General features: G+C 35.8%; 13 protein-coding genes across 16 annotated transcripts; 10 read left to right on the forward strand and 3 right to left on the reverse strand.

Moving 5' to 3' along the window:
- Positions 1 to 3: 3 nt before the first annotated feature.
- On the forward strand, positions 4 to 1,125 carry LOC100633720 (solute carrier family 25 member 40-like). Its single transcript, XM_003386115.2, has one exon. The coding sequence runs from the start codon at positions 37 to 39 to the stop codon at positions 1,042 to 1,044; it is 1,008 nt and encodes a 335-aa protein (XP_003386163.1). The 5' UTR covers positions 4 to 36; the 3' UTR covers positions 1,045 to 1,125.
- Positions 1,126 to 1,195: 70 nt separating this feature from the next.
- Positions 1,196 to 7,304, reverse strand: LOC100633848 (methionine--tRNA ligase, cytoplasmic-like). Of its 3 annotated transcripts, XM_019995719.1 has the most exons (25): positions 7,141 to 7,304; positions 6,897 to 6,919; positions 6,747 to 6,805; positions 6,598 to 6,691; positions 6,364 to 6,477; positions 6,233 to 6,305; positions 5,822 to 6,030; positions 5,639 to 5,769; positions 5,391 to 5,507; positions 5,041 to 5,244; positions 4,863 to 4,952; positions 4,756 to 4,807; positions 4,588 to 4,647; positions 4,460 to 4,534; positions 4,361 to 4,406; positions 4,112 to 4,268; positions 3,988 to 4,051; positions 3,809 to 3,926; positions 3,271 to 3,484; positions 2,923 to 3,159; positions 2,610 to 2,721; positions 1,947 to 2,018; positions 1,830 to 1,904; positions 1,506 to 1,574; positions 1,196 to 1,454 (listed from the first exon to the last, which is right to left on the reverse strand). In XM_019995719.1, the coding sequence occupies exons 1-25, from the start codon at positions 7,256 to 7,258 to the stop codon at positions 1,305 to 1,307; spliced, it is 2,733 nt and encodes a 910-aa protein (XP_019851278.1). In that variant the 5' UTR covers positions 7,259 to 7,304; the 3' UTR covers positions 1,196 to 1,304. The 3 variants fall into 3 exon arrangements, with proteins under 3 accessions (XP_019851278.1, XP_019851280.1, XP_019851279.1); XM_019995721.1 differs by lacking the exons at positions 6,897 to 6,919; positions 7,141 to 7,304 and having other exon boundaries at positions 6,364 to 6,437; XM_019995720.1 differs by lacking the exons at positions 6,897 to 6,919; positions 7,141 to 7,304 and having other exon boundaries at positions 6,364 to 6,473.
- A 64-nt stretch (positions 7,305 to 7,368) lies between these two features.
- Positions 7,369 to 8,500, forward strand: LOC109581532 (uncharacterized). Its single transcript, XM_019995726.1, has 6 exons — positions 7,369 to 7,547; positions 7,597 to 7,690; positions 7,738 to 7,844; positions 7,890 to 8,087; positions 8,154 to 8,280; positions 8,345 to 8,500. The coding sequence occupies exons 1-6, from the start codon at positions 7,384 to 7,386 to the stop codon at positions 8,399 to 8,401; spliced, it is 747 nt and encodes a 248-aa protein (XP_019851285.1). The 5' UTR covers positions 7,369 to 7,383; the 3' UTR covers positions 8,402 to 8,500.
- A 49-nt stretch (positions 8,501 to 8,549) lies between these two features.
- Positions 8,550 to 9,562, forward strand: LOC109581516 (uncharacterized). Its single transcript, XM_019995689.1, has 6 exons — positions 8,550 to 8,710; positions 8,757 to 8,862; positions 8,922 to 9,031; positions 9,085 to 9,261; positions 9,313 to 9,439; positions 9,497 to 9,562. Exons 1-6 carry the CDS (start codon positions 8,550 to 8,552, stop codon positions 9,560 to 9,562), a joined length of 747 nt encoding a protein of 248 aa, XP_019851248.1.
- A 155-nt stretch (positions 9,563 to 9,717) lies between these two features.
- Positions 9,718 to 10,890, forward strand: LOC105312527 (uncharacterized). 2 transcript variants are annotated; one of them, XM_019995724.1, is made up of 6 exons: positions 9,718 to 9,911; positions 9,969 to 10,074; positions 10,130 to 10,236; positions 10,333 to 10,512; positions 10,559 to 10,685; positions 10,722 to 10,890. In XM_019995724.1, exons 1-6 carry the CDS (start codon positions 9,754 to 9,756, stop codon positions 10,734 to 10,736), a joined length of 693 nt encoding a protein of 230 aa, XP_019851283.1. In that variant the 5' UTR covers positions 9,718 to 9,753; the 3' UTR covers positions 10,737 to 10,890. The 2 variants fall into 2 exon arrangements, with proteins under 2 accessions (XP_019851283.1, XP_011403554.1); XM_011405252.2 differs by having other exon boundaries at positions 10,737 to 10,890.
- Positions 10,891 to 10,940: 50 nt separating this feature from the next.
- Positions 10,941 to 12,225, forward strand: LOC105312528 (uncharacterized). Its single transcript, XM_011405253.2, has 7 exons — positions 10,941 to 11,161; positions 11,210 to 11,321; positions 11,374 to 11,495; positions 11,609 to 11,696; positions 11,744 to 11,865; positions 11,918 to 12,044; positions 12,096 to 12,225. Exons 1-7 carry the CDS (start codon positions 10,980 to 10,982, stop codon positions 12,177 to 12,179), a joined length of 837 nt encoding a protein of 278 aa, XP_011403555.1. The 5' UTR covers positions 10,941 to 10,979; the 3' UTR covers positions 12,180 to 12,225.
- A 71-nt stretch (positions 12,226 to 12,296) lies between these two features.
- On the forward strand, positions 12,297 to 13,659 carry LOC109581531 (uncharacterized). Its single transcript, XM_019995725.1, has 7 exons — positions 12,297 to 12,506; positions 12,555 to 12,666; positions 12,860 to 12,975; positions 13,030 to 13,117; positions 13,160 to 13,257; positions 13,313 to 13,439; positions 13,492 to 13,659. The coding sequence occupies exons 1-7, from the start codon at positions 12,352 to 12,354 to the stop codon at positions 13,594 to 13,596; spliced, it is 801 nt and encodes a 266-aa protein (XP_019851284.1). The 5' UTR covers positions 12,297 to 12,351; the 3' UTR covers positions 13,597 to 13,659.
- Positions 13,660 to 13,673: 14 nt separating this feature from the next.
- Positions 13,674 to 16,742, forward strand: LOC105312529 (uncharacterized). Its single transcript, XM_019995729.1, has 7 exons — positions 13,674 to 13,855; positions 13,899 to 14,007; positions 14,058 to 14,179; positions 14,272 to 14,359; positions 14,407 to 14,570; positions 14,624 to 14,750; positions 16,525 to 16,742. The coding sequence occupies exons 1-7, from the start codon at positions 13,698 to 13,700 to the stop codon at positions 16,612 to 16,614; spliced, it is 858 nt and encodes a 285-aa protein (XP_019851288.1). The 5' UTR covers positions 13,674 to 13,697; the 3' UTR covers positions 16,615 to 16,742.
- Positions 16,743 to 16,890: 148 nt separating this feature from the next.
- LOC105312530 (uncharacterized) lies at positions 16,891 to 18,224 on the forward strand. The gene is made up of 7 exons (XM_011405255.2): positions 16,891 to 17,089; positions 17,143 to 17,251; positions 17,306 to 17,427; positions 17,511 to 17,598; positions 17,643 to 17,800; positions 17,861 to 17,987; positions 18,038 to 18,224. Exons 1-7 carry the CDS (start codon positions 16,932 to 16,934, stop codon positions 18,125 to 18,127), a joined length of 852 nt encoding a protein of 283 aa, XP_011403557.1. The 5' UTR covers positions 16,891 to 16,931; the 3' UTR covers positions 18,128 to 18,224.
- A 174-nt stretch (positions 18,225 to 18,398) lies between these two features.
- Positions 18,399 to 19,760, forward strand: LOC105312531 (uncharacterized). Its single transcript, XM_011405256.2, has 7 exons — positions 18,399 to 18,594; positions 18,643 to 18,751; positions 18,808 to 18,929; positions 19,024 to 19,111; positions 19,157 to 19,323; positions 19,384 to 19,510; positions 19,561 to 19,760. The coding sequence occupies exons 1-7, from the start codon at positions 18,440 to 18,442 to the stop codon at positions 19,648 to 19,650; spliced, it is 858 nt and encodes a 285-aa protein (XP_011403558.1). The 5' UTR covers positions 18,399 to 18,439; the 3' UTR covers positions 19,651 to 19,760.
- A 75-nt stretch (positions 19,761 to 19,835) lies between these two features.
- Positions 19,836 to 22,007, reverse strand: LOC109581533 (uncharacterized). The gene is made up of 8 exons (XM_019995728.1): positions 21,712 to 22,007; positions 21,338 to 21,535; positions 20,922 to 21,286; positions 20,798 to 20,876; positions 20,659 to 20,746; positions 20,501 to 20,601; positions 20,301 to 20,391; positions 19,836 to 20,118 (listed from the first exon to the last, which is right to left on the reverse strand). Exons 1-8 carry the CDS (start codon positions 21,845 to 21,847, stop codon positions 20,010 to 20,012), a joined length of 1,167 nt encoding a protein of 388 aa, XP_019851287.1. The 5' UTR covers positions 21,848 to 22,007; the 3' UTR covers positions 19,836 to 20,009.
- Positions 22,008 to 22,051: 44 nt separating this feature from the next.
- Positions 22,052 to 23,933, forward strand: LOC109581534 (uncharacterized). The gene is made up of 6 exons (XM_019995730.1): positions 22,052 to 22,100; positions 22,147 to 22,198; positions 22,370 to 22,437; positions 23,511 to 23,625; positions 23,680 to 23,717; positions 23,760 to 23,933. Exons 1-6 carry the CDS (start codon positions 22,080 to 22,082, stop codon positions 23,817 to 23,819), a joined length of 354 nt encoding a protein of 117 aa, XP_019851289.1. The 5' UTR covers positions 22,052 to 22,079; the 3' UTR covers positions 23,820 to 23,933.
- LOC100631820 (50S ribosomal protein L17-like) lies at positions 23,747 to 24,453 on the reverse strand. Its single transcript, XM_003386100.3, has 3 exons — positions 24,267 to 24,453; positions 24,153 to 24,215; positions 23,747 to 24,111 (listed from the first exon to the last, which is right to left on the reverse strand). The coding sequence occupies exons 1-3, from the start codon at positions 24,414 to 24,416 to the stop codon at positions 23,860 to 23,862; spliced, it is 465 nt and encodes a 154-aa protein (XP_003386148.1). The 5' UTR covers positions 24,417 to 24,453; the 3' UTR covers positions 23,747 to 23,859.
- Between the last annotated feature and the right edge of the window lie 164 nt (positions 24,454 to 24,617).

Genomic DNA, 24,617 nt, shown 5'->3' on the forward strand with positions numbered 1-24,617 from the left:
CTACGATAGTGATGTAATCATGTCTAAAATGTCAAGATGAAGTATCATAGAGTTCATAGTGATACTTTGCTCCCAGTAACACCTATCCAACAGCTAATATCATCCTGTTCTGGTGCCATACTTACATCTCTACTCACAACTCCGTTCGACGTGGTAAAGGTCCGTCTCCAGCGCCAGCAGTCGACCCTCAAGCCATGTTACATTCTTGATTGTCGAGCTGCACTGGACGGCGTGTGTATATGTACATATGAAAGCCCTTACCCTCATCTCCCTCCTTATAGCCCAGTCCACAGATACACTGGCACTTTGGATGCATTTGTCAAATTAGCACGGACTGAAGGTGTGGGCTCATGGTGGAAGGGCCTCTCCCCTACTCTGCTAATGGCCGTACCACTGACTGTCATATACTACACGTTATACGACCAGTTGAAGGTAAGGCTTGGCTTTGATCCTAATGAGCGTAACTTTGCAGCACCTTTGGTATCGGGTGTGGTATCTAGAACTGTTGCCGTGACTGCTGTTTGTCCTATTGAGTTAGTCCGAACTAAACTTCAGTCTAGAACTGGTGTGAACATCAGCGAAGTACTATCAGTTGTCAGAACTGTTACCGCTCAGAATGGGGTCCTGAGCATGTGGCGTGGGCTGAGCCCCATGCTTCTAAGAGACGTCCCGTTCTCGGTCATATACTGGCTCGGATACGAAGACTTGAAACGAAACTTTACCAACAGGTCCTTGTTCTATCAACCCCTTGTACCATTTATAGCCGGCAGCATAGCAGGAACATTTGCAGCTATAGTAACAACGCCTTTAGACGTTGTAAAGACACACATGCAAGCCGAATTGGGTGAGCCAGAAGTAGGGAACAAGCTAGGGGTTGGATCCATGAGTAGAGTGATGAGAACCATTCTACAGGAGTATGGTGCTCCAGGGCTGTTTGCTGGACTTATACCTCGTGTAGCTAAGGTTGCCCCCGCCTGTGCCATCATGATAGGGACTTACGAAACTTGCAAAGACTTCTTTTCAGAATATAACGCATCACATTAATGTCATTTATAATTCTTAGTACCATTATCAAATGTACATGTTTGTTAAGGAGAGACAATTCCTTTGTATCTATAATAATAATTATTTATTATTAATAATAATCCTATGAATTTTTGTGGCATAATTTTTTTGCAGTGAATCACAAAAGCGGTTGTGTTAAACACAAGTTTTTTCTCAGAACATAAAATTATTTATACAAAATTAAAACCTATAGAAAGAAACGTGAATAAATCAGTCAAAGGAGCAGACTAGGAATTGTCTCATTTTGTTTTCTTTCCCTTTTTCTTTGATCCAACACTGGCCCCTGATATCCCAAGCTGTTTCTTCAACTCAAGAAGTTTTGCAATTTCAGCATCAAGCGTCTCTTTAGTAGCAGAGCCACTTGCCTTCAACGACCGAACCACTTCAGCCTACACAAGACGTAAAACCGACAATTTTTATTAATTTGTATGATTAGGTACTTGTTTAGCCAACTCCGCTTCCAGTTTGCTTTTTGATGACTCGCCCATAGCAGAACTAGCACCAGTATCCTATACACACACAAACATAAACCATTTAATCTCACAAGGATCATAATATAAGTGCTTAATTAGTACACATAAAAAACTCAAACAAAATGTCAAGTTTCTTTTGTTGTTAGACATTTATTATTATTATTATTATTATTATTATTATTATTATTAATTGATTATTATTATTATTATAAAAATTTTTGCAATTATAATTATTTAGAGTATATCATTAATTTTAGGCTATTCATTTTTTACAATAAATGCATTAAAAACCTGTTTCTGTCCACTAAATTGTTTCTTGAGCTCATTAGCAGTTGCATCGTCGATCTTCTTAAACAGAGGCAGTGGCTTTTGAAAGCATAATTCATTAAATATGGCAACAAAAATTACCTGTCCAATTTTATGTCCTGTTGGTAGATACGGAACAAAGTAATCCCATATTATATTGCACTCACTAGGAGCCTGTGAATAGAAATTTAATTTATTATTACTATCATTGGAAAATTTGGTCATATAAGCAACTTCAAAAAAATCACAAAAATCCAATTTTTATTGAAACTTTAATACGCAACATAAATACGTATTATATGCATCAGGAAAAATTATAAAAATAGAGAATTCTCTCCTTTTCATTTTTTGGTGAAATTTGGCCAGAGAGTGGCAGAGATCATGGACTATGGTACAGGGACTTTGGCTTGATTTTGGAGCAACTTTAAAAATTCATAAAAAATTCAATTTTGATTGGAATCAACTCAAACTTTCTACGCAACATAAGTATGTATATATGCATCAGATAAAATTATTAAAATGGAGAATTCTCTACTTTTCATTTCTGGTGAAATATGGCCCGAGACGCTGTACTATAGTACAGGAACTTTGGCCCAACTTTGGAGCAACTTTAAAAATTCATATAAAATCTAATTCTTAACGGAATTAACTCAAACTTTCTATGTGACATAGGTACATGTATATGCATCAGAAAAAAATATAAAAATGAAAAATTATTTTCGAGCCATTTTGATTAAAATACCCTGTATTACATTAACTCAATACCTGCAACTGATTCTGTATCTCTTTACTTATGGAGGGCATGTATGGCTGTAGCAGAACAGAAATGAGGCAACAAATATTAGCACACAATCCAAGAAGACTCCCAGCCAACAACCTACAACATTATCATAAAATAATAATGAAACAATAAAAATTATGATTTTTGTATAAGCAAAATTCAATTATAAAACATTATCAGAAAATAATGAAATAATAAAATAAAATTATGATTTTTATGAGTAAAATTCAATTATAATGAGTGGGACTGGCTTCTATATATTAAAAATAAATTAAATCCCAATAAATTACAAATTACTTCTGATTCTTATCTCCTTTGACAAGTTCCCACGGCTTGTGAGCCTGTATATGTCCATTCCCCAGTCGGGATATAGCCAGGATATGCTTGAGTCCATCGCGTTGCTTGTGTCTCTCCAAGCACTCAATGTATCCCTGGAGCTCTTGGGTTACTTTAACTACTATCACACTGTCATCATGGCTGAGTGTCATGACTGGTATGCAAGAATCAAAACTGCTCTTGATGAACGAGAGTGTCCTATTTGAAATATAAAAAGAAAATATCAAGAACACACAAAATAATCAGAATTTAAATAAATTAATCCTTGGTAGTACTATAGTAATTATAGTGCATAAAATTAATGCTAACCTGTTAACGAAGTTCCCAAGATTATTGAGTAGCTCACTGTTGTTCTTCATAACAAAGTCGGACCAGCTAAAAGCAGAGTCCTGAGACTCTGGCCGCACATACAGTAGATAGAACCGATAGATATCGGCTGGGATACCAGTCTCTACAGCATTGTTACCAAACACGCCCACACCACGACTCTTGGAAAACTTCCCATCTTCATAATTCAAATACTCTAAAAATATAATAAATAAATAAAAACAATGCGACTTGCAATAATACTGCTATGCTAAACCATTGCTCTGCCTATGGCAGTCGGGACCTCAACAAATGAACCAACCAGGTCATCACTTAGACCAACAATCCAATTTATATTAATAACCATACATAAAGCATGATATTGTAGTCTACTAGTATGGTGTACATACTGTAAATTTAATAAGAACAATATTAGTCTCTGGCCATCTCTAATTTTATACTAGGCAGAACCTTGCTAAACCCAATGGGCTAACTGCTTATAATGTACATCATGAATCAAGAGTCACATATACAGACAAACCTGTTGAGCTAATGTGGTTCAGTAGAGAGTAATCGACACCAGTCCCAATGAGTGTACTAGGAAAGACAACAGTGTGGAAAGGAACATTATCCTTTGCCATAAACTGATAGAGTTGCACCTGCAAAAAATGACAAGGAAGGTAACATGCTATAGAGTGTTTCAAAACACTATGTCATTACTTGTTCTGGGTTCTTCCACCATTTCTCCCATTGATCAGTATAGCAGGCAGTGATGGATATATACCTGGAAAATAATAATGCAATATAAAGCAGCGGTTCACAATACGTGATGTCTAGTTCTTACCCAATGGGGGCATCAAACCAAACATAGAATACTTTATCAGTGTATCCCTCCAGTGGTACAGGAGTGCCCCACTTCAAATCACGAGTTATACAACGCGGCTTCAAACCATCTCTTAACCAGGACTTTGTAATGAACTGGGCATTCTGTGACCAAACTCCTACAAAACATCATACACAAGGCAGTAGTAGTAAAAATACAGTGATAGAGGAGTATCAAACAAACTGCTTTACTAATAAAGAAAGGACTAACCTTCACTTATTGACTTTTGTGCCCAATCAAATACTGGAGATTGCAACTAAAATATATAAATATTATTTTATGAACTGGTATACATGTACATGTATGTGCCTTTTCAAGATCCAGAAACAAATGGTTGGATTGCTTCACTACAGGTGTACTAGAGCATATGCTGCAACGTGGAGACTATATACACACACACACAATACACAATCATAGAAAGAGGATAAGGGACTCACTTTCAATTCAACGGCATTGATCAGCTTTCCACATTTATCACACTGATCCCCACGAGCATCCTATGGGGCAATAAATATGCATTAATAATAATAATAATAATAATAATAATAATAATAATAATAATAATAATAATAATAATAATAATAATATAATATAATAGGACATACTGGGTATGCACAGAATGGACATATCCCTTCGACAAAACGATCAGCAAGATACCTAGAAATTATCATCATTATATGTGTACCTAATTATTATCATCAAGAGCTCATACTTATCACAAGAAGTACAGAGTAGCTGATCCACAGTGTCCTTCTTAATGAGGTCTCTGTCATAAAGATGCCAGAAAATGTCCTGGGCAATTCTAAAGAATAAAAAAGAATAAAAGATAAATATAATACATGTATAAATACAATAATTATGTTTATGTTCTACCCACTGCATTAACTGACTGTGTTTGCTGTGGTGTGCTGGTCCTTCCAAATATGTCAAAGTCCACATTAAACCATTCGTATATCTCCGAATGGAGGGCGTAGTACTTGTCACATATCTGCTGAGGAGTGAGTCCTTCTTTGACTGCCTTTACTTCAGTAGCAGTGCCATACTCATCAGTACCACACACATACAGTGTGTTGTAATTACGAAGACGAGCATATCTATAATGTATATTGAACAAATAACAGTTAATAGAACAAAAATCAACTTTTTATATAAAATATCATTGATAGTAAATACTATTATATTTAACTTATAATCTAGTCACTTATGCAGTAATTATAATATTAAAGTACAAGAGACTTACCTCACAAATACATCTCCACTCAAAACGCATCCAATAATGTTACCTAAATGAGGCACATTGTTCACATAGGGCAATGCACTCGTAACTAGAACATTCCTTTCACCAGGTATAGGCAAACTAGAATAGGAGAGAATAAGTACACGAATTATTGTAAGAGTAAGAGAAGGAAAGGGAGAGAAGAGATAGAATGAAAATAAAGTGGCAAGGAAATGAAAGATAAAAGAGAGATGCAAGCAATAAAGACTCACATTGGATGGCTATGTAGACGAGGCTTTGGTGCAGCATCAGGCCCTTCGTTCCAATGGGCCATGGCTTTATCAATATCAGCCTGGCCTATCATATCACCAGTACTACTGCTGGGTGACAGACCACTAGCAGACTATAGTGCATGATAATATTACTATTTACTAACAGTAGTAATGATTCCATACTTGTGTTCTCTCCTTCTCAGCTTTACTACTTTGTCCTTTACCACCAGTTGTTGTGCTCTTTGATTTACCAGATCCACTAGGTATTATGAAGTCATAGAAACCTTCAAAGCCTTTATCGTTAGATGCTGCCCAGACTGCAGACGAGAATCGAGAATCCCGTGCCAGCGAGCGATACCACTGAGCAATTTTTGGATAATCCCTGGCAATATCTAAATAAAGAATGCACTGCTCAAGGACTGGGATCAAAATCATTAACTACTATACTTACAAAAAATTAATTGTCAACAATAATCATTGGTGCCAAAATATGCCAAAAAGTTAAAAAAAAGCTCAAGTATATATTGTATTTACAAGTACTTACAAATCATGTAGTACACTACTACCCACCAATACACACTCTCCTTCACTTACTGGATGAAAGTTTAGACTCAGGGCTTTGTATTACGAGCAGTGTTGACCATACAACAACATCAGCCAATGAGAACTATATGTATTGTGTAATAAATGTATAATAGAGTTGTGGCTGGCTCCTAAACACATACCTCATTGCATGAGACAATCTTCTGATTACTTGTGAGATGAGACTCGAGTTGTGTCAGACATGATAGCAATTGATCTGATGGTGAATTATTAATTACTGATGACAAGATAGCTGGCTATACACAAATTAAAAATTAAATAATATTCCATAAATCAAGAAACAAAAATTATTAATCACATCAAAACACAGACTAAATATGTGCACATATGAGGCAGTACATGATTGAATGGCTTACTTTCAAGGAAATAGCTTCCCATTCCAGCCAGTAATCAATAAGAGCCCAATCTCTCAATGAGACGACAGCTCCACCTTCTTTCTTAACAAGATACCTAACCATTGTATAGACAAAGAAGATGATGGGTTACATAATTATTAATAACTAACCGACATATCTCATTAGCAGCTGTTACACAAAATCCATTTGACAGCAGTAGTGACACACTCTGTTAAATAACAATTCAAAAATTACAAAATTTACAATGTTATATGAATAAAGTGTACTATGGACACTGCTCAGAGCAGGCTTGTACTCACCTTTTTGCTATTTTCATCTGTACCTAAAAAATAAAAATAATCTGGTTATTAATATAATAATAAATTTCAACAATAACAAAAAAACAACCTTTATAACCATGACTTTTAAACAACCTTTATTTTTCATATATTGCGTCAATTAATCATTTTTGAATTTCAATAATTTCTCATAGCCAAATCACCAAAACCATACCCTCTCAAAGGTAATGATTATAAAACTAGTTATTTTAATTTCTCTACTCACATTTTCTAAATGTCACTTTGATTGTAGGATTCAGCTCCTTCAGTACAGCCACCTTTAGTACATCAGGATCACCGTAACACCCGCTAACACCATCTACTGATTCTGAATTGGACGCCATGACACTACTATACCACGAGGTGGGTGGAGAAAAGAATTGGGTGTGGTGATATTATGCGTGGGCGGTAGCTCCAATTCTGTGCATAAAAAAATTTTTGCACAGCATTAATCACTTGTGAAGGAAAAATGCTTTCAATTACTTATGCTTATGCAATTATTATTTTGCCTCTTTGCTTTGCAGGTGACCTCATTGAGTGTATTCCTCCAGATGGACAGGCTAGCTGTGTTTGTCAGACTGAAGACGGGATCATAGACCTGACAACCATAGCTCTACACAATCAAAAGCCTAAGTAAGACCAATTGATGCATAATATGTATGTATGATGCATAATATTATAGATTTAAGCAGTCTTATGATGCCCACTCCTATGATTACAATCCTTGCTACGGTTTTGGTGTTGGTAGTGATAACTGTGCAAGTGGCGTTACTGCAGTATGCAGCATATTATAGTTATTATTATACATTTAGATGCAATTTAGATTTGTCAGGATCAACATGTTGTTGTTGGTTTGATTACTTCAGAAAGAATGTATCATGACGGTAAAGGAAATTATGAATTGCACTATAGTAAAGGAGATGATGAGAGGTATAGAGGTGTATGATGCATACTGCAATGGTATTATACATACAGACATGCTGTCGTGTACTTGGACTGTGATGAAACAGATAATCAGCCAAGAATAAGCACCACTGGTGATAAAGCTGAGACATTTGCATATGTCTTTCACCTCTATACCAATCAGACATGTTTTATATCACCAGGTGGATCATCGTCGTCGTCATCCTCTGCTGTACATGTAGGATATATTGGGCTAGGAATAATATTTGTGTAAGTTCATTACTGTGCTCAGTGTGTTGTAAACTTTGATCACTTCATTTTGAACTTTCAATGCAGGACTATTGCTTCTGTGTTGATATACTTTATTGTTGGCGGTCTGATTTGCAAATTCTCTAAAAAGCAAAAAGGGACTGATGTAATTCCTAATAAGAAATTTTGGCTGAGCTTACCATACCTTGTAAAGGTTTGTAGTCTAATGATAATACTAATGTGCCTATGGACATGATCATAAATTTTTTAATACATAGGATGGAATAATGGTCATTGTGTCACCAATTGCAAGGAAAAAGTATCAGTCTATCTAGGATGTGGTGTTCAAAAACATAAACACAATCCATTGCTAATGTTTAGAAACTAATAATAAACTTTTATTGCATGCATGGGAATCTAATTTATTAGCTCTAGTGGGATGACACATGAATATGATTGCAGTGGGCGTGTTTGCTTGTAAAAATGCTTGTTTTTGTTTTATTGGTTTTCTCTCTTTTGCCTATTTGCTTTGGGCAGTCTCTTACTCGCTGCTCTCCTCCTTCAGGTGAGCCAGCCTGTGTCTGCAAAACGCATCATGGAATAATAAATTTGACAAAAATAGCTCAAACTGATGGAACCCCAAGGTAAGCTGTTTGTTATAAAATCTTTTAGTTACTTTGATGTATAAAGGTTTCATGATCCTGACCTTGCTTTTGGTCGTTATCATTACGACTACAACCCTTGCTTTGGTTTTAGTATAGGTAGTAATGGTGATTGTAATAATGGCAATACTGCAGTAAGTATAGCAGGACTAATTTTGATTGTTATTAATTGCTTGAATGATTAATATTATAGATTTGCCAGAATGAAAAAACTCTTGTTTCAACAATTGGTACAGAAGTCATGTATTATAATCATGATGAGGGGAATTATGAGTTGCATTATAGTGGAGGAGATCTAACCAGGTAGCATATACCACATTAATTACTATTAATTGTTATTCTTCTTTATAATACAGATCAGGCATTGTCTATTTACATTGTGATGAAGCAGCGGTTGATCCAATAATTAATACTACTGGTGATTCAGAAACAGAATATCTATACCTTTTTAATCTTTATACAAATGAAGCTTGTTTGAAAGCGGCTGGACATTCCGATGATTCTGGATATATTGGCTTTATATTAATCTCGCTGTAAGTCTTTGAATACTTATAGTAAGTTACTTTTACCTTTGTGATTAACAGGGCTCTGACTGCACTATTGACTTACTTTATTGTTGGCGGTATTATTCTTAAGTTTCATAAAAAAGAAAGCGGCACTGACATAATTCCTAATAAAAGGTTCTGGTTTAGCCTACCATTCCTTGTAAAGGTTTGTATGAAGGCATGGTGAAATTTAAAATGCTACTATAAATTATTTCCACAACAGGATGGAGTGAAATTTGTTGCAACACCATGTATGAGAGTGAAGTACAAAGACTATCAACCAATCTAGGATTAATCTTAGACTTAATATAAACTGTGAATAAGATTTTTATGTTGCTGTTTTGCTATAGCATAGGTGGGAGCATAAATTTATAATATACTACATGAAAGGGATTAGAAATGATGGTGATAATGAATTATGTTTACAATAGAATAATAAACATAATTATTGCAAGCCAGTGGGCGTGTTTGCTTGTAAAAATGCATATTGCTGTCTGTTTGGTTTCTCTTTTGCCTATTTGCTTTGGGTCGTCTCTTACTCGCTGCTCCCCTCCTTCAGGAGAGCCAACCTGTGTCTGCAAAACACATCATGGAACAATAGATTTGACAAAAATAACTCAAAATAATGGAAGTGCAAAGTAAGCTGTATATATTATATTATTATAAATCTTTTAGAAGTATTTTGATATATAAAGGTTTGCTGATTCTGACTTTTTTCATGGTTATTATCATTATCAGTACAACCCTTGCTTTGGCTTTAGTGTAGGCAGTGAGGGTGATTGTAATAATGGGAATACTGCAGTAAGTAGATTACACAATCAATGTGTATATATTTATTGGCATGATTTCATTATAGATTTGCCAGGATGAAAAAACTCTTGTTTCTACTATTGATACAGAAGCCATGTATTATGATTCTGAGGGAAATTATGAGTTGCATTACAGTGGAGGAGATAAAAGCAGGTACTAATGTAGTGTATACTAGGCATAGTCTCGCTAGCCAGACCCTTGCCGGCCAGCGAGACTATACTAGGCATGGTAAATTCTATCTTATTATAGAACAGGCATTGTCTATCTACACTGTGATGAAGCAGCAGTTAATCCAATAATTAATACTACTGGTGATTCAGAAACACCGTATCTTTATCTCTTTAATCTTTATACAAATGAAGCTTGTATAAAAAAACATTCATCAGGTTCAGATGATTCTGGATATATCGGTGCTATATTAATCTCACTGTAAGCCTTGAATGTATGTAGTTACTTTTACCTTTATGACTGGCAGGGCTCTGACTGGACTATTGGCTTACTTTATTATCGGTGGTATTATTCTTAAATTTCATCAAAAAAAAAGCGGCACTGACATAATTCCTAATAAAAGGTTCTGGTTTAGCCTACCATTTCTTGTAAAGGTTTGTATGAGGGCACCATAAACTGAATTAAAACAGATTATTTCCATATAGGACGGAGTGAAATTTATTGCAACACCATGCATTAGAGTGAAGTACAAAGACTATCAACCAATCTAGGACTAATCTTATAGATTGTGAATAATATTTTTATGTTGCTAACCACAAGAGCAGATAATACTTATCTTATGCTGACTATCAATCATAAGACTTGCTATAAAAATTTGCGTGGGTGTGAGTAGGCTTTTAAAATTAGCGTAGGCATGTGAAAATTTTTAAGGGGTGGGGCTGCTAAAGATGGAGCTGCTGAGAAGACGCTCTTTGTTTCCAGTGCTTCTAATTGCCTACGCTTGCAGTGTTAAGTACACAGTCACTGGTCAGATTAACTGCAACATAGTAGGACTAGACTCTTGTGTTTGCGATACACCTCAAGGAAGAATAGACTTAACTTCAATTGCAAACAGCGATGGAACCCCTAGGTAGGTCATTGCCCGGGCTGCTGCCTCATTTGAAATAATGGTATGTAGGTTCAAAAACATACAGGGAGAAACATTTGAAAGGTATGAATACTCCTACAATCCTTGCTATGGGTTTCAAACTGGTACAAATGGTTGTGGAATAAACGGTGCTGTTAATGCAGTAAGCCTATGATAGATCCAGCTATCATGATTATACTTTTGCATGTACATAGGCCTGTCAGGAAGAGACTTCATTTGATGATCAGTACTCCTGTGGATTGACTTCAACAGAGACTTTTAAGTATTATTCAAATGGAAAGACTGAATTGCAATATGATGGGGGCGAGGGAGGCAGGTACAGTTAAAGCTGATTATATAATCATGTATTTTTAACCTTAACTGACAATGACCTGTTGATCATTATTATTCCAGTCATTGTATTTATTGATATGCACACATGAAATACAGAATAACTGTAGTTGAAGTAATTTGTGATGAATCAGCTACAACACCCTCAATCAGATCATTTGATGACGGAGATGTGCCATATAGATATGTGAGTTTGAATAGAATATTATAGTATTGATGAGTGTTGTTAAACAGGATTTTCAATTGAGGACGGAATGTGGATGTCCTGGAAGATGTCATGGAAGTAAACCAAAACCTGGAGGAGGAGCTGGTGGTAGTGATAAATCTGGAGCAATTGGACTAACGCTAATTTTTCTGTCAGTAAACTACAATTTTTATGATGATATTAAATTGTTCAATATCATTTAGTTCTTTATTTGGTCTTGCATTATACTTTGTAATCGGTATAGTAGTAAGAAAGTATCGTTTTCAAAAAAGCGGACGTGAAATGATACCAAATCATGAATTTTGGTTTGTTCTTCCTTATCTCATTAAAGTAAATTTAAGGAAAAGTCTTAATTCATTTTATTTTCACCTTACATTATAGGATGGAGCTTTGTTTACTTTTAACTCAATTAGAGGTCTTGTCCTAAGAGGCGATAAATCTCCAAGTGACTATGACAAACTGTAGTATTCTTATGCTGATTAAAATTATGATATATTTTGTTATTATCCCAGCCAGTGATGAGTCACATGAGTATAATACTCAGCTCATGAATACCATACCAGCCTGCAATCTGCAAAGCAAGCATCACGTGGCTTCTCTCAGACCCACCCATCATTCATGAAAAACCAACAAAAAGATGCTTTGGCTTGTTTTGGTCCTCCTGACATCCTGTAACTGGTCTGTATTGTTTGCACAGCGTTGTACACCACCCCAGGGAGCTCCTAATTGTGTATGTGAGACTGGGCAAGGGACCATTGATCTAAGACCCTTGTATGATGAAAGCACTCCTAAGTTAGTCATGTCTGAACTAATATTATAATTCAATTATGATTCTTGCAGATTTAAAGATGTAAAAGACAGTAATGGGCAGGCTTATACTTTTAATCCCTGTTATGGGATTACTAATAATCAGCTCTGTGGTGGTGATGAAGTCAGCTCGGCAGTTAGTGCAGTAAGCTTTTCACGAGGCTTTTAATTGCGTTTCAATGTGAGAAGGGCTGGGGGAACAGATTGATTGTCAGTCAACTCAGTATTGTATAGTTTGATTTGATAACAGAATTTTTTTAGCTTAAATTGTTAGAATTATCACTAGGTTACCAGATGTGAAACCTTAAATCATATGCCATTATTATCATTTATGGTAGGTATGCCAGAAAGATACAAATGGGAATTATCGTTCATGTGGACTTATTGCAAATGAACAATTTCAAATCGATGGTAGTAGGACATATTTACAGTATAATGGTGGGACAGAAGGAAGGTACAACAAATAATAGTCATATAATCACATAGAGAGTTGTATTTATAATCACAGACTATCCATCATTGATTTGATTTGTGATGAAAGCAAAAAAGATCCAGAGTTGACAGCTAAAGGAGATGGAGATATGCCACTTACTTATGTAACTAATGACAAAACATGATGTTTACTTTATTGTACATAGAAATTTGACCTTCGCTCAAAGTGTGCCTGTCCTGATGGGTGTCAGTATCAGAATGGGAAGGATGTATCTGGCCCTGTAGGAATTACACTCATAATGCTGTGAGAGACATCCATAAAGTTATTATGTTAAATCACTCACTGCATACATTTGCAGTTTCTTTGCAGGTTTTTTAACTTATTTTATAGTGGGAGCAGTAGTTTTGAAATATAAGTATCAAAAGAAAGGCTATGATTTAATCCCACAACGATTATTTTGGTTTGCGGTACCAGGATTGGTTAAGGTAAAACCTTTTTTGTATGTCATCAGTGCTATAGCTCTGTTCTCTTCTGTAGGAAGGATGCATTTTTACATTTGGTCCACTTGTTAGAATTATCAAACAAAAAATGGGCAAAAGCACAGAAGGAACAGAAAAACAAGATCTATTATCAACTATGTAATTCATGTTAAGCTTTTTATTATTATGAGCTCAAATTTATTATGAGCACAAATTGATAATTAAACTGTTTTTATTTTGGGTGTGGTCGAATCTGCAAGGAGGATGATGAGAGGCTTTGTCTTCTTTCAGATTGTTTTGGTTGGGCTCTCCTCAGCTCAGCAACCATGCATACCTCCATCAGGGAAACCTAGTTGCGTCTGTGACACTGCTGATGGGACTATTGACTTATCCTCTATATCAAACACTGATGGAACTGCAAGGTATTTATAGTTTTAGTTATACTGAATGGTTTCACTCTTGCAGATTCACCAACATACCACAGACTAATGGAGACCCTCAATTCACATACTCTTACAACCCTTGCATTAGCTATTACGAGGGATATAGTAGCTGTAGCTATGGCAGCACTGCTGTAAGATTTTGTAACACTAATGTTGACATACATATACATTAATTATATAGGCTTGCCAGTATACTGAAAATGATAATTATTATATGCTCGGTGATGCATCAACTGAAACTATGTACATTGATTCTGACACAGGTAATAATTACTTGCAGTATGACAATGGAGATGATGGCAGGTAATAATACTAGTGCTATTTGTGGGTGAGGCAAAGTACTTTGATGAACTGGTTTTTCATGAGTTTCATGCCTTGGTGTTTATGTCATATAGGGTTACTAAAGTATATCTAATGTGTGATCAGAATGTAGACAGCCCATCAATTACTGCCGATGGTGATGGAGACACTCCTTTGACATATGTAAGTAAAGCACAGTCTTTTTTGTTTTATTTGCCTCTCCTTATAAGATATACCACTTGACAACAAAGTGTGCATGTCCTGGAGGATGTAGCGATTCATCAATACCAACTGTCCCTCCTACTAAGCCCGGTGGTGGTGGTGGAGGTGGTCGTGAAAACAGTGGCAAAAGTGGTGTAGCTCCTGGTGAAATTGGCATTGTGCTGGTTATTGTGTAAGTACATTACATGTCAGTGTTCTCATTGCAAAGCACTGACTTTCATTTAGGATGGTCACTGGTTTTGTCACTTACTTTGTTGTTGGAGCTGTTGTTTTGAACAGGAAATTTGAAAAGGAAGGCAAAGAAATGATTCCCCAGAAAGACCTGTGGTTCTCATTACCATTCCTTGTTAAGGTATAATAGATTATTGCTATGTTCATTTACAATTTATCTTCACACAATAGGATGGATGTGTTTTTACATTTGGACCTCTAGTGAACCTCATAAGACGTAAAGTAGGAAAAGGAGGAGGTGACTATGAGAATATAAAATGAAGACAGATTTACTATATACTTTGAATATCATATTTTGCTTATACCTATATAATTTTTTTTCTTTTATTTAATTCCACAGTAATTATTCTGGTTTGCATTGCCTGAATTGGCTAAAGTATCGTCCTTGTGGAACTGAACTGCATTATTTTTTGTAGGAAGGGTATATTTTTAGTTTTGGTCCACTTGTAAAATTATTAAGCAAAAAAAGCAAAAGCACAGAAGGAACAGACTAGATCTATGTGTAGATCTATTATTGTATTCAACTATCCATCATTTTATTTTGGGTGTGGTCGAATCTGCAAAAATAAGAGGATGATGAGAGGGTTTGTCTTCTTTCAGCTTGTTTTGGTTGGACTTTCCTCAGCTCAGCAACCATGCATACCTCCATCAGGTTTACCTAGTTGCGTCTGTGACACTGCCGATGGGACTATTGATTTAACTTCTCTATCAAATACTGATGGAACTGCAAGGTAGCAAGCATGCACTAGTTTTAGCTACACTGAATGGCCTCACTCTTGCAGATTCACTAACATACCACAGAGTGATGGAGACACTCAATTTGTATACTCCTACAACCCTTGCACTAGCTATTATGAGGGATATACTACCTGTAACTGGGGCAATGCTGCTGTAAGGATACTCTGACACGAATGTTGACATGCATGTACATTCATTATAGGCTTGCCAGTCAACTCCAATAACTCAAGATTCTTTTATGCTTGGTGATTCAACAACTGAAACAATGTACATTGATTCTGACACTGGTAACAATTACTTGCAGTATGACAATGGTCAGGATTCGAGGTAATAATAGTGCTATTTGTGGGCAAGGCTGTAAGTATTTATAGGAGAAGAGAATATTGTATAGCGGGAAATTTTGAAGGGAATTAAATTTGGAAAATTTGGCATTTTTATAGCCATTTGCCAAAATAAAAATCCACCACTTTTAGCCATTATGTGCATGTTCAATGGCATGTGGCCGTAGTTTCACCGAATTAAATCAACCATTCACCGAAATTTAACAATTTGCCAAATTTAACTCGCTCCAAAATTTCTCACTATATAGCATGAGCTTTTCACTATTTTCATGCCTCGGTATCATTTAGGATTACCAAAGTATATCTAAAATGTGATCAGAATGCAGACAGCCCATCCATTACTGCTGATGGTGATAAAGATACTCCTTTGACATATGTAAGCTAGTAAAACTCATTCTTTTTATTTGCCTCTCCTTATAAGATATACCACTTGACAACAAAGTGTGCATGTGCTGGAGGATGTAGTGACAGGCCAGTACCAAGTGACCCTCCTACTAAGCCTGGAGGTGGTGGTGGGGGTGGTGGTGGAAAAAGTGACAAAAGCAGTGTAGCCCCTGGTATAATTGGCATTGTGCTGGTTATTGTGTAAGTACATACTACATGTCAATGTTCTCATTGCAAAGCACTGACTTTCATTTAGGATGCTCATTGGTTTTGTCACTTACTTTGTGATTGGAGCTATTGTTTTGAACAGGAAATTTGAAAAGCAAGGCAAAGAAATGATTCCCCAGAAAGACCTGTGGTTTTCATTACCATTCCTTGTTAAGGTATAATAGATTATTGTTATGTTCATTTACAATTTATCTTCACAAATAGGATGGATGTGTTTTTACATTTGGACCTCTAGTGAACCTCATAAGACATAAAACAGGAAAAGGAGGAGGCGACTATGAGAATATAAAATAAAGACAGATTAACTATATACTTTGAATGCAATACTTTTCCTTATAATTGGCTTTGCCAGCGATTATTGATTTTAATATAATTCCACAGCAATTATTCTGGTTTGCATTACCCAAATTGGCTAAAAAGTAGTAAAGTCTTTATTTTGTCCTTGCAGAACTAAACTGCATTTTTGTAGGAAGGGCATGTTTTACATTTCGTCCACTTGTAAAAAAATATCAAGCAAAACATGGGCATAAGCACAGAAGGAATATTTATCATGTATTATTCATTATTTGTTTTGGGTGTGGCGCGTTCGTGTTGCAGCAAATTCAAAAAGGATGATGAGAGGCTTTATCTTCTTTCAGCTTGTTTTGGTCGGGCTCTCCTCAGCTCAACAACCATGTATACCTCCATCAGGGAAACCTAGTTGCGTCTGTGACACTGCTGATGGGACTATTGATTTATCCTCTATATCAAACACTGATGGAACTGCAAGGTAGCAAGCATGCACTATAGTTTTAACTGCACTAAATGGTTTCACTCTTGCAGATTCAGTAACATACCACAGAGTGATGGAGACACTCAATTTGTATACTCTTACAACCCTTGCACTAGCTATTACGAGGGATATAGTAGCTGTAACTATGGCAATGCTGCTGTAAGGATAATTGTGACATGAATGTTGACATGCATCATTGTGCATTAATTATAGGCTTGCCAGTCAGATCAAAGTGGAGATTCTTATATGCTCGGTGATGCATCAACTGAAACTATGTACATTGATTCTGACACTGGTAACAATTACTTGCAGTATGACAATGGAGATGATTCCAGGTAATACTTATACTAGTGCCATTTGTGGGAAGGAAAATATAAGCTTTTCAATAATTTCATGCCTTCATCTTTATGTCATTTAGGATTACCAAAGTATATCTAACATGCGATCAGAATGCAGACACCCCGTCAATTACTGCCGATGGTGACGGAGACACTGCTTTGACATATGTAAGCTAGTAAAGTCATTCTTTTTATTTGCCTCTCCTTATAAGATATACCACTTGACAACAAAGTGTGCATGTGCTGGAGGATGCAGTGATACACCAGTACCAACTGACCCTCCCACTAAGCCTGGTGGTGGAGGTGGTGGTAAAAACAGTGGCAAAAGTGGTGTAGCCCCTGGTATAATTGGCATTGTGCTGGTTATTGTGTAAGTACATACTACATGTCAATGTTCTCATTACAAAGCATGATAAATAAAATCATTTAGGATGCTCATTGGTTTTGTCACTTACTTTGTTGTTGGAGCTGTTGTTTTGAACAGGAAATTTGAAAAGCAAGGCAAAGAAATGATTCCCCAGAAAGACCTGTGGTTCTCATTACCATTCCTTGTTAAGGTATAATAGATTATTGCTATATTCATTTACAATTTATCTTTACACAATAGGATGGATGTGTTTTTACATTTGGACCTCTAGTGAACCTCATAAGACGTAAAACAGGAAAAGGAGGAGGCGACTATGAGAATTTAAAATAAAGACAGATTGACTATATACTTTGACCATTATACTTTTGCTTATATTTTATTCTTTTATTTAATTCCGCTGCAATTATTCTGGTTTGCATTACCCGAATCGGCTAAAGCAGTAAAGTTTTTATTTTGTTCTTGCACAACTGAACTGCATTATTTTTGTAAATTTTTACATTTGGTTCACTTGTAAAAATTATCAAGCAAAAATTGGCAAAAGCAGAGAAGGAACTGACTAAAAAAATATCATGCATTCTTGATATTCATAATAAATTATTATATTGGGTGTGGTTAAATCTGCGTGTTGAAGCAAAGAGGGTGATGAGAGGCTTTGTCTTCTTTCAGCTTGTTTTGGTTGGGCTCTCCTCAGCTCAGCAACCATGCATACCTCCATCAGGGAAACCTGGTTGCGTCTGTGACACTGCTGATGGGACTATTGACTTATCTTCTATATCAAGCACTGATGGAACTGCAAAGTAGCCAGCATGAGCTAGTTTTACTTTTACTGATTTTAACTCTTGCAGATTCACCGGCATACCACAGAGTAATGGAGACACTCAATTCACATACTCTTACAACCCTTGCATTTGGTATTACGAGGGATCTGGTAGCTGTAGTGATGGAAAAACTGCTGTAAGAATTTTGTAACACTATGGTGAGGCATATATGTACATTTAAAACATTTATAGGCTTGCCAGTCAACTCAAAATTATGATTATTATATGCTTGGTGATGCATCGACTGAAACAATGTACATTGATTCTAGCACTGGTAATAATTACTTGCAGTATGACAATGGTCAGGATTCAAGGTAATAAGAGGGCTATTGTGGGCAAGGTTATAAGTACTTTAGAACATGACTTTTCACTAATTTCATGCCTTGGTGTTTATGTCATGTCATATAGGGTTACTAAAGTATATCTAACATGTGATCAGAATGCAGACACCCCGTCAATTACTGCTGATGGTGATGTAGAACTTTCTTTGACATATGTAAGCTAGTAAAACTCATTCCTTTTATTTGCCTCTCCTTATAAGATATACCACTTGACAACAAAGTGTGCATGTCCTGGAGGTTGTGGCGACTCCTCAATACCAAGTGACCCTCCTACTAAACCTGAAGGTGGTGGTGGTGGTGGGGGTGGTGGAAAAAGTGGCAAAAGCAGTGTAGCCCCTGGTATAATTGGCATTGTGCTGGTTATTGTGTAAGTACATACTACATGTCAATGTTCTCATTACAAAGCATGATAAATAAAATCATTTAGGATGCTCATTGGTTTTATCACTTACTTTGTTGTTGGAGCTGTTGTTTTGAACAGGAAATTTGAAAAGGAAGGCAAAGAAATGATTCCTCAGAAAGAACTGTGGTTCTCATTACCATTCCTTGTTAAGGTATAATAGATTATTGCTATATTCATTTACAATTTATCTTTACACAATAGGATGGATGTGTTTTTACCTTTGGGCCTCTGGTGAACTTCATAAGACGTAAAGCAGGAAAAGGAGGAGGCGACTATGAGAATATAAAATAAAGACAGATTGACTATATACTTTGACTATTATACTTTTGTTTATTCTGTTGTTTTTTGCTTTCAGAACATGTAATTACACTGCTGTTTTTATAGTAATATACCTAAGCCCAGCCTGTCTCTAATATACAGTTTGTACAAAGAGTTCATATGACTGATAAAAGCTCACCTGACTGTGGTGATAAGAATATGGAGTATTGGCATGACACACTAATGAATAATATTATAAAGAAATGTTATTCATTGTCAGGCAACAATAAAAATAATAGCTGCTTAAAATACTTCTACTTGACTGTTATGTTACACTTTATATTGGTAGCATTGTATTATAATGTATTGTATTGTATTTATAGACTATTATGTTAAAATAATTTCTTCACAACTAAATCTTCACTAATGCTATTGCCACTGCCTTGTTTAGATGTTTTCTTTGACTTAGGAGGTCTCCAAAGATGTCTACCAAAAGTACACCTATAAAGGAAAGATAATAAAATACCAGTTTCAGAACAGTCCCAGCTCAATATGCAATTAGACAAAGGAATGAAGCGAGGTTTACAGCTACCAAAAAAAAGCTAATAGCTGCAAGTTGTATGGTTTCAGTATTCATCAGAAGCAAGCTACTATACTTTTCAATATGACAAAAATGAACATACCCAGTTGAGACATGCTCCTCTTGTGGAGTCAAGCCATCCTCATGATCCTTTTTACAGCAACTCCATACTTTCATTGCTAGGTCATCATTAACTAGACAGCATAACAACAAATAGAATAAATGCAAGATACTACTAGTATTAGAACTAGAGCAGTATGCACTTGAATCATAATGACCATGCATTCAAAGGACTTGCTATACCTATGTATCCTGGATGATATTGGCATTGTGTATCATCAGGTTTAAATGACGTCAGGCAATGAAGGCAATGACCACCTTGTAAATTACGAAATTTTCCCTTCCTAAACATAAAATCAGCCGATTTATTATCAATATCATTATTACTATTGTATTATTACTTTTGCTGATCAGATTTTGTGCGATTCCTTTTCCCTTTGCCTTGATAATAATTTCCAGCTGAAAATACCTTTACATCTGTATACTCATCTGTAAAAATTAAACAAACATACTACTAAGCAATTACAAAATAATCTTTACATGTTTCATCCTCTTTAGCTTGAAATCGCCTCTTTCTTTCCTCTCTCTTGTCAGCCAAATGTTTCATGAATTTCTGAGTCTAATCATCAATAAATATAAAAAAGATTGCTTGGTAAATTCTTACTGCTTCAAAATGATTCTCTCTCTTCTTCTTGATGATGCTGACCCTTTCATGCAATGCTCTTTCAAAAACACCATGCTTCCCATGAGTTAAGGGGACAGTATATGTCACTCTGACGGGAGTATTGTATAGGAAACTGTTCTGTATACGTTTCCTACTTTTAGTATGCTCTCCCAAGTGAATGCTACTAATCCCGTGAGTCTCACAGAGTTTTTTCAAATGAGTACCATTTGTTCCTATTAGTGTGCCAATGTATTGAGTAGGAGCCACTGGAATGTCAATAAAAAATTCTTTTTCAATTGTAAGTGGCTCAGGCTTAGCAACTGAGTCTTGGGGCTTTACTTTAGGTTCAAGGAAACTGACATTACCTGTATTAAATATATATATGACTAGCCCACGCCCCATAGTGTAGTACATACCTTTACGTATGTGATATGCTAAAGCTATAGCATTCATTAAATGAGAATTGTCAGTAGATGCCATGTGCATTCGTGACAAAGCATCAATCAAAGACTTATTACTTAGTTCCCTGTTGCTCTTCAGTCCTTTGCACCAACTTGCTAATTCGTCACTAGGAATTGCTGGCATTGTGCAATCATGACTTGACGTATTTTTACCTACACAACAATAATATTAGCTCAGCATTTACTAATTAAAAGCATGCATAAGCAAAAGTATTGCACAATGCAAGGCAACATTCTTCTGTAGCTTAGTCATAGTAGATTAGGTCAGAGCACAATAATAATCAACATTAAAAATAGTGGCTAATACAGTAATATTTAGATATACCTACCTGGGCAGGTGCAAATGACCTGTGGAATATTCCTAACATGTTTGCTTTTGAAATAGGTCATTCCTTCAAGCCTCAGTTTATTGATAATGCACTGAAAGACAGACCTCCACCTCTGAGAATGATAAGGGCAGTCCATTTTATCTTTGGTAGCCAACAGCTGAGGCCCTGTGACAATGTCTGCCAGTGACCAGAGTTTGTGCACTAACTGTGACAGTCTGGGTCAGTCTGTGTAGTAATATATAATGCCAGAAATCAATGACTCATTGGTAATGAGTCAACAGTGACATTCTAAATGGATGACTTAGCAAACTAACGCCCACGTTAATGAGCCACGCCCGAGTCATGCCCAAACCACGCCTTTTAAAACAATGGCGGAAGAGGAGAGAAAGGTGTGTTTTAAAAAAATCAATGTTACTATCTTATTGTGCATTTTAGAAGCTTGAATTCATGGCTGCTGTTAAATTAGTCCCACCTGCTGTATTGGAAGGTAAATATTAGTATATATACTAGCATTATAATTAGTCATTAAACGCTTCCTTTTGTTTTAATATTTTCTTTTGTTTTGAATATACTATTTATTATGTACTTTTAGGTACTAATTTATTTAGAGTGTTGAATTTTAGAGAGATGGCAATATTATATTTATTTATATAAATAGAGATTCATAGAAGACAGATGGTCTGTAGAGCTGAGCTTGGTAATTGGTGGGAAAGACAACACAGTAAGGTATGAGCTTATCTTTAATTAGCCCAGGAGTGACTGTGTTTTTTCTGTGGTCGGAGCCATGTAGGCATGTACATTTCATCAAAAATGAGAGGAATGTTCCTTTTTCTAGTTTTTTTTTATGTGTAAGCATCTTTTAATGAATTGTTAAAGTTGCTCCAAAATCAGGCTGAGGTCCCTGTACTATTATAATTATTACATGGTTTTGGGGCCAAATTTTGCCAAAAATGGCAAGGAGAGAATTTTTCATTTTCATATTTTTTCTGATACGTATACATGTACTTATGTCGTGTAAAAAGTTTGAGCTGATTACAATTAAAGTTAAATTTTTTATGAATTTTAAAAGTTGCTTCAAAATCAGGCCAAAGTCCCTGTACATGGTCTCGGGCCAAATTTTACCAAAAATGGCAAGGAGAAAATTTTGCATTTTCATATTTTTTTCTGATACGTATACATGTACTTATATTGCGTAGAAAATTTGAGCTGATTCCGATCAAAATTGGATTTTTTATGAATTTTTTAAGTTGCTCCAAAATCGGGCCAAAGTCCCTGTACTATAGTACAGGGTCTCAGGCCAATTTCGCCAAAAATGGCTAGGAGAGAATTTTGCATTTTTATATTTTTTTCTGATATATATACATGTACTTATGTTGCATAGAAAGTTTGAGCTGATTCCGATCAAAATTGGATTTTTTTATGAATTTTAAAGTTACTCCAAAATCAGGCCAAAGTCCCTGTACTATAGTACATGGTCTCAGGCCAATTTTTCCAAAAATGGCTAGGAGAGAATTTTGCATTTTTATATTTTTTCCTGATACAAATACATGTTCTTATGTTACGTAGAAAATTTGAGCTGATTCCGATCAAAATTGGATTTTTTATGAATTTTTAAAGTTGCTCCAAAATCGGGCCAAAGTCCAGGATTTTTAGCCAAAAAAATTTCATTAAAACTGAAAAGAATTCTCCATTTTTTCTGATACATATAGCCATATACATGTACCTATGTTGTGTAGAAACTTCAAGCTGATTCTTGCTAATAAATGTGGCAAACAATCCTTCACATACATTTTAAATAGGATTTTTGTCTTGTTCCTATTAATCAAGGGAGCTGGTCCTCCTCTGGTGATAAGCCAGGCCAGAGCAGCGAGTCTGTGCATGCAGTAGATATTAACGATGTCCCCACTCCAGATTGTAAGTAATTACCTCTATAGTCTCTCAGTCAGTATTTTATTATAATTATTATAGATGCTATTGAAATAACATCACAGGATTATTGTTCAACGGTGAGTCGCAATAATTATAATAATGATAATATGATTATTTAGAATTCATCTGGTCAAGTGAATAATACAAACGGGATACCATACTTCATGACAACATCGTAAAATTATTTTACAAACTAATGTTCCTCTCAAATTTAAACTTTTATTTTGTTACTGATACCACCACTTTTTTATCATTATCTTTCTTATTTTTGCTAAGAGCCTTTTTTTGTCTGAGATATTCTTCTTTTGAGGGACGAAGCGGAGGCAAAGGATTATCAACCAGTTCAACAACAGCCATTGGAGCCTTGTCTCCCTCCCTGTTAGGAATACGTAGCACTCTAGTGTATCCTCCTGGCCTCTCTTCATAGCGATACTTCAGGACTTTAAATACTTTATCGATAAGAGGTGGTTCCTAATAAAAATTAACTTCTCATTTGATAATGAATTACTCACTCTCATCCACCATTTTACTTCTTGGTGAGCATACGGAGTATCTTTCTTTCCTAAAGTAACTACCTACAGGATAGGAAAATACACTAGTTTCAGAGGGTAAAATTATTTATATACTTTGTCACTGATCCGTCTTAATTCCTTCCCCTTTGGCAGAGTAGTCACAATTCTTTCGTGTTTGACAAGATTACTCACAAGGTTTTTGAAAAGAGTCATTCTTTCTTTACTATTCCGTCCCAACTTTCTCAATGAAATCCGATGCCTCATCTCTATTTTCTGACTTCTGTGAGCGCACGTGGGTCGTTGGCTACGTCTAGAGGCATAGATATTGCTCATAAGCTCATGCTCATGCAGCTGTGACTCCTCCTTCTAGCAGGCGTGGTGGGTTAAACCTGTTCCACAAACTGGTCATTGCTGAACTACTATAATGCAACACTGCGCTCTGTCACTTTGTCGCGTCGCAAAACG

This window comes from Amphimedon queenslandica, unplaced genomic scaffold (assembly GCF_000090795.2).
Source record: "Amphimedon queenslandica unplaced genomic scaffold, v1.1 AMPQUscaffold_13435, whole genome shotgun sequence".
NCBI classification, from domain to species: domain Eukaryota; kingdom Metazoa; phylum Porifera; class Demospongiae; order Haplosclerida; family Niphatidae; genus Amphimedon; species Amphimedon queenslandica.

What these genes read in the sequence shown, in the direction of transcription:
- LOC100633720 (XM_003386115.2), top strand. Translation starts at nt 37, where the DNA reads ATGAAGTATCATAGAGTTCATAGTGATACTTTGCTCCCAGTAACACCT.
- LOC100633848 (XM_019995719.1), bottom strand. Translation starts at nt 7,258, where the DNA reads ATGGCGTCCAATTCAGAATCAGTAGATGGTGTTAGCGGGTGTTACGGT. An exon ending in CAAAGTGACATTTAGAAAAT is followed by an intron (nt 6,920 to 7,140) that starts GTGAGTAGAGAA and finishes TTTATTTTTTAG; the next exon opens with GTACAGATGAAAATAGCAAA. An exon ending in AGATACAGAATCAGTTGCAG is followed by an intron (nt 2,019 to 2,609) that starts GTATTGAGTTAA and finishes TTCTATTCACAG; the next exon opens with GCTCCTAGTGAGTGCAATAT.
- LOC109581532 (XM_019995726.1), top strand. Translation starts at nt 7,384, where the DNA reads ATGCTTTCAATTACTTATGCTTATGCAATTATTATTTTGCCTCTTTGC. An exon ending in CTACACAATCAAAAGCCTAA is followed by an intron (nt 7,548 to 7,596) that starts GTAAGACCAATT and finishes ATAATATTATAG; the next exon opens with ATTTAAGCAGTCTTATGATG. An exon ending in AGTAAAGGAGATGATGAGAG is followed by an intron (nt 7,845 to 7,889) that starts GTATAGAGGTGT and finishes TTATACATACAG; the next exon opens with ACATGCTGTCGTGTACTTGG.
- LOC109581516 (XM_019995689.1), top strand. Translation starts at nt 8,550, where the DNA reads ATGCTTGTTTTTGTTTTATTGGTTTTCTCTCTTTTGCCTATTTGCTTT. An exon ending in AGTGGAGGAGATCTAACCAG is followed by an intron (nt 9,032 to 9,084) that starts GTAGCATATACC and finishes TTTATAATACAG; the next exon opens with ATCAGGCATTGTCTATTTAC. An exon ending in GCCTACCATTCCTTGTAAAG is followed by an intron (nt 9,440 to 9,496) that starts GTTTGTATGAAG and finishes TTTCCACAACAG; the next exon opens with GATGGAGTGAAATTTGTTGC.
- LOC105312527 (XM_011405252.2), top strand. Translation starts at nt 9,754, where the DNA reads ATGCATATTGCTGTCTGTTTGGTTTCTCTTTTGCCTATTTGCTTTGGG. An exon ending in CAAAATAATGGAAGTGCAAA is followed by an intron (nt 9,912 to 9,968) that starts GTAAGCTGTATA and finishes TGATATATAAAG; the next exon opens with GTTTGCTGATTCTGACTTTT. An exon ending in AGTGGAGGAGATAAAAGCAG is followed by an intron (nt 10,237 to 10,332) that starts GTACTAATGTAG and finishes ATCTTATTATAG; the next exon opens with AACAGGCATTGTCTATCTAC.
- LOC105312528 (XM_011405253.2), top strand. Translation starts at nt 10,980, where the DNA reads ATGGAGCTGCTGAGAAGACGCTCTTTGTTTCCAGTGCTTCTAATTGCC. An exon ending in TAAACGGTGCTGTTAATGCA is followed by an intron (nt 11,322 to 11,373) that starts GTAAGCCTATGA and finishes GCATGTACATAG; the next exon opens with GCCTGTCAGGAAGAGACTTC. An exon ending in GATGGGGGCGAGGGAGGCAG is followed by an intron (nt 11,496 to 11,608) that starts GTACAGTTAAAG and finishes CATGAAATACAG; the next exon opens with AATAACTGTAGTTGAAGTAA.
- LOC109581531 (XM_019995725.1), top strand. Translation starts at nt 12,352, where the DNA reads ATGCTTTGGCTTGTTTTGGTCCTCCTGACATCCTGTAACTGGTCTGTA. An exon ending in GAGATATGCCACTTACTTAT is followed by an intron (nt 13,118 to 13,159) that starts GTAACTAATGAC and finishes TATTGTACATAG; the next exon opens with AAATTTGACCTTCGCTCAAA. An exon ending in CGGTACCAGGATTGGTTAAG is followed by an intron (nt 13,440 to 13,491) that starts GTAAAACCTTTT and finishes TCTCTTCTGTAG; the next exon opens with GAAGGATGCATTTTTACATT.
- LOC105312529 (XM_019995729.1), top strand. Translation starts at nt 13,698, where the DNA reads ATGATGAGAGGCTTTGTCTTCTTTCAGATTGTTTTGGTTGGGCTCTCC. An exon ending in GTAGCTATGGCAGCACTGCT is followed by an intron (nt 14,008 to 14,057) that starts GTAAGATTTTGT and finishes TTAATTATATAG; the next exon opens with GCTTGCCAGTATACTGAAAA. An exon ending in GACAATGGAGATGATGGCAG is followed by an intron (nt 14,180 to 14,271) that starts GTAATAATACTA and finishes TATGTCATATAG; the next exon opens with GGTTACTAAAGTATATCTAA.
- LOC105312530 (XM_011405255.2), top strand. Translation starts at nt 16,932, where the DNA reads ATGATGAGAGGCTTTATCTTCTTTCAGCTTGTTTTGGTCGGGCTCTCC. An exon ending in GACAATGGAGATGATTCCAG is followed by an intron (nt 17,428 to 17,510) that starts GTAATACTTATA and finishes TATGTCATTTAG; the next exon opens with GATTACCAAAGTATATCTAA. An exon ending in GAGACACTGCTTTGACATAT is followed by an intron (nt 17,599 to 17,642) that starts GTAAGCTAGTAA and finishes TCTCCTTATAAG; the next exon opens with ATATACCACTTGACAACAAA.
- LOC105312531 (XM_011405256.2), top strand. Translation starts at nt 18,440, where the DNA reads ATGAGAGGCTTTGTCTTCTTTCAGCTTGTTTTGGTTGGGCTCTCCTCA. An exon ending in GACAATGGTCAGGATTCAAG is followed by an intron (nt 18,930 to 19,023) that starts GTAATAAGAGGG and finishes CATGTCATATAG; the next exon opens with GGTTACTAAAGTATATCTAA. An exon ending in CATTACCATTCCTTGTTAAG is followed by an intron (nt 19,511 to 19,560) that starts GTATAATAGATT and finishes TTTACACAATAG; the next exon opens with GATGGATGTGTTTTTACCTT.
- LOC109581533 (XM_019995728.1), bottom strand. Translation starts at nt 21,847, where the DNA reads ATGGACTGCCCTTATCATTCTCAGAGGTGGAGGTCTGTCTTTCAGTGC. An exon ending in GGTCATTTGCACCTGCCCAG is followed by an intron (nt 21,536 to 21,711) that starts GTAGGTATATCT and finishes ATTGTTGTGTAG; the next exon opens with GTAAAAATACGTCAAGTCAT. An exon ending in ACAAAATCTGATCAGCAAAA is followed by an intron (nt 20,602 to 20,658) that starts GTAATAATACAA and finishes TTTTATGTTTAG; the next exon opens with GAAGGGAAAATTTCGTAATT.
- LOC109581534 (XM_019995730.1), top strand. Translation starts at nt 22,080, where the DNA reads ATGGCGGAAGAGGAGAGAAAG. An exon ending in TGGCGGAAGAGGAGAGAAAG is followed by an intron (nt 22,101 to 22,146) that starts GTGTGTTTTAAA and finishes TGTGCATTTTAG; the next exon opens with AAGCTTGAATTCATGGCTGC. An exon ending in CACAGGATTATTGTTCAACG is followed by an intron (nt 23,718 to 23,759) that starts GTGAGTCGCAAT and finishes ATGATTATTTAG; the next exon opens with AATTCATCTGGTCAAGTGAA.
- LOC100631820 (XM_003386100.3), bottom strand. Translation starts at nt 24,416, where the DNA reads ATGAGGCATCGGATTTCATTGAGAAAGTTGGGACGGAATAGTAAAGAA. An exon ending in TAAGACGGATCAGTGACAAA is followed by an intron (nt 24,216 to 24,266) that starts GTATATAAATAA and finishes CCTATCCTGTAG; the next exon opens with GTAGTTACTTTAGGAAAGAA. An exon ending in AAGTAAAATGGTGGATGAGA is followed by an intron (nt 24,112 to 24,152) that starts GTGAGTAATTCA and finishes AATTTTTATTAG; the next exon opens with GAACCACCTCTTATCGATAA.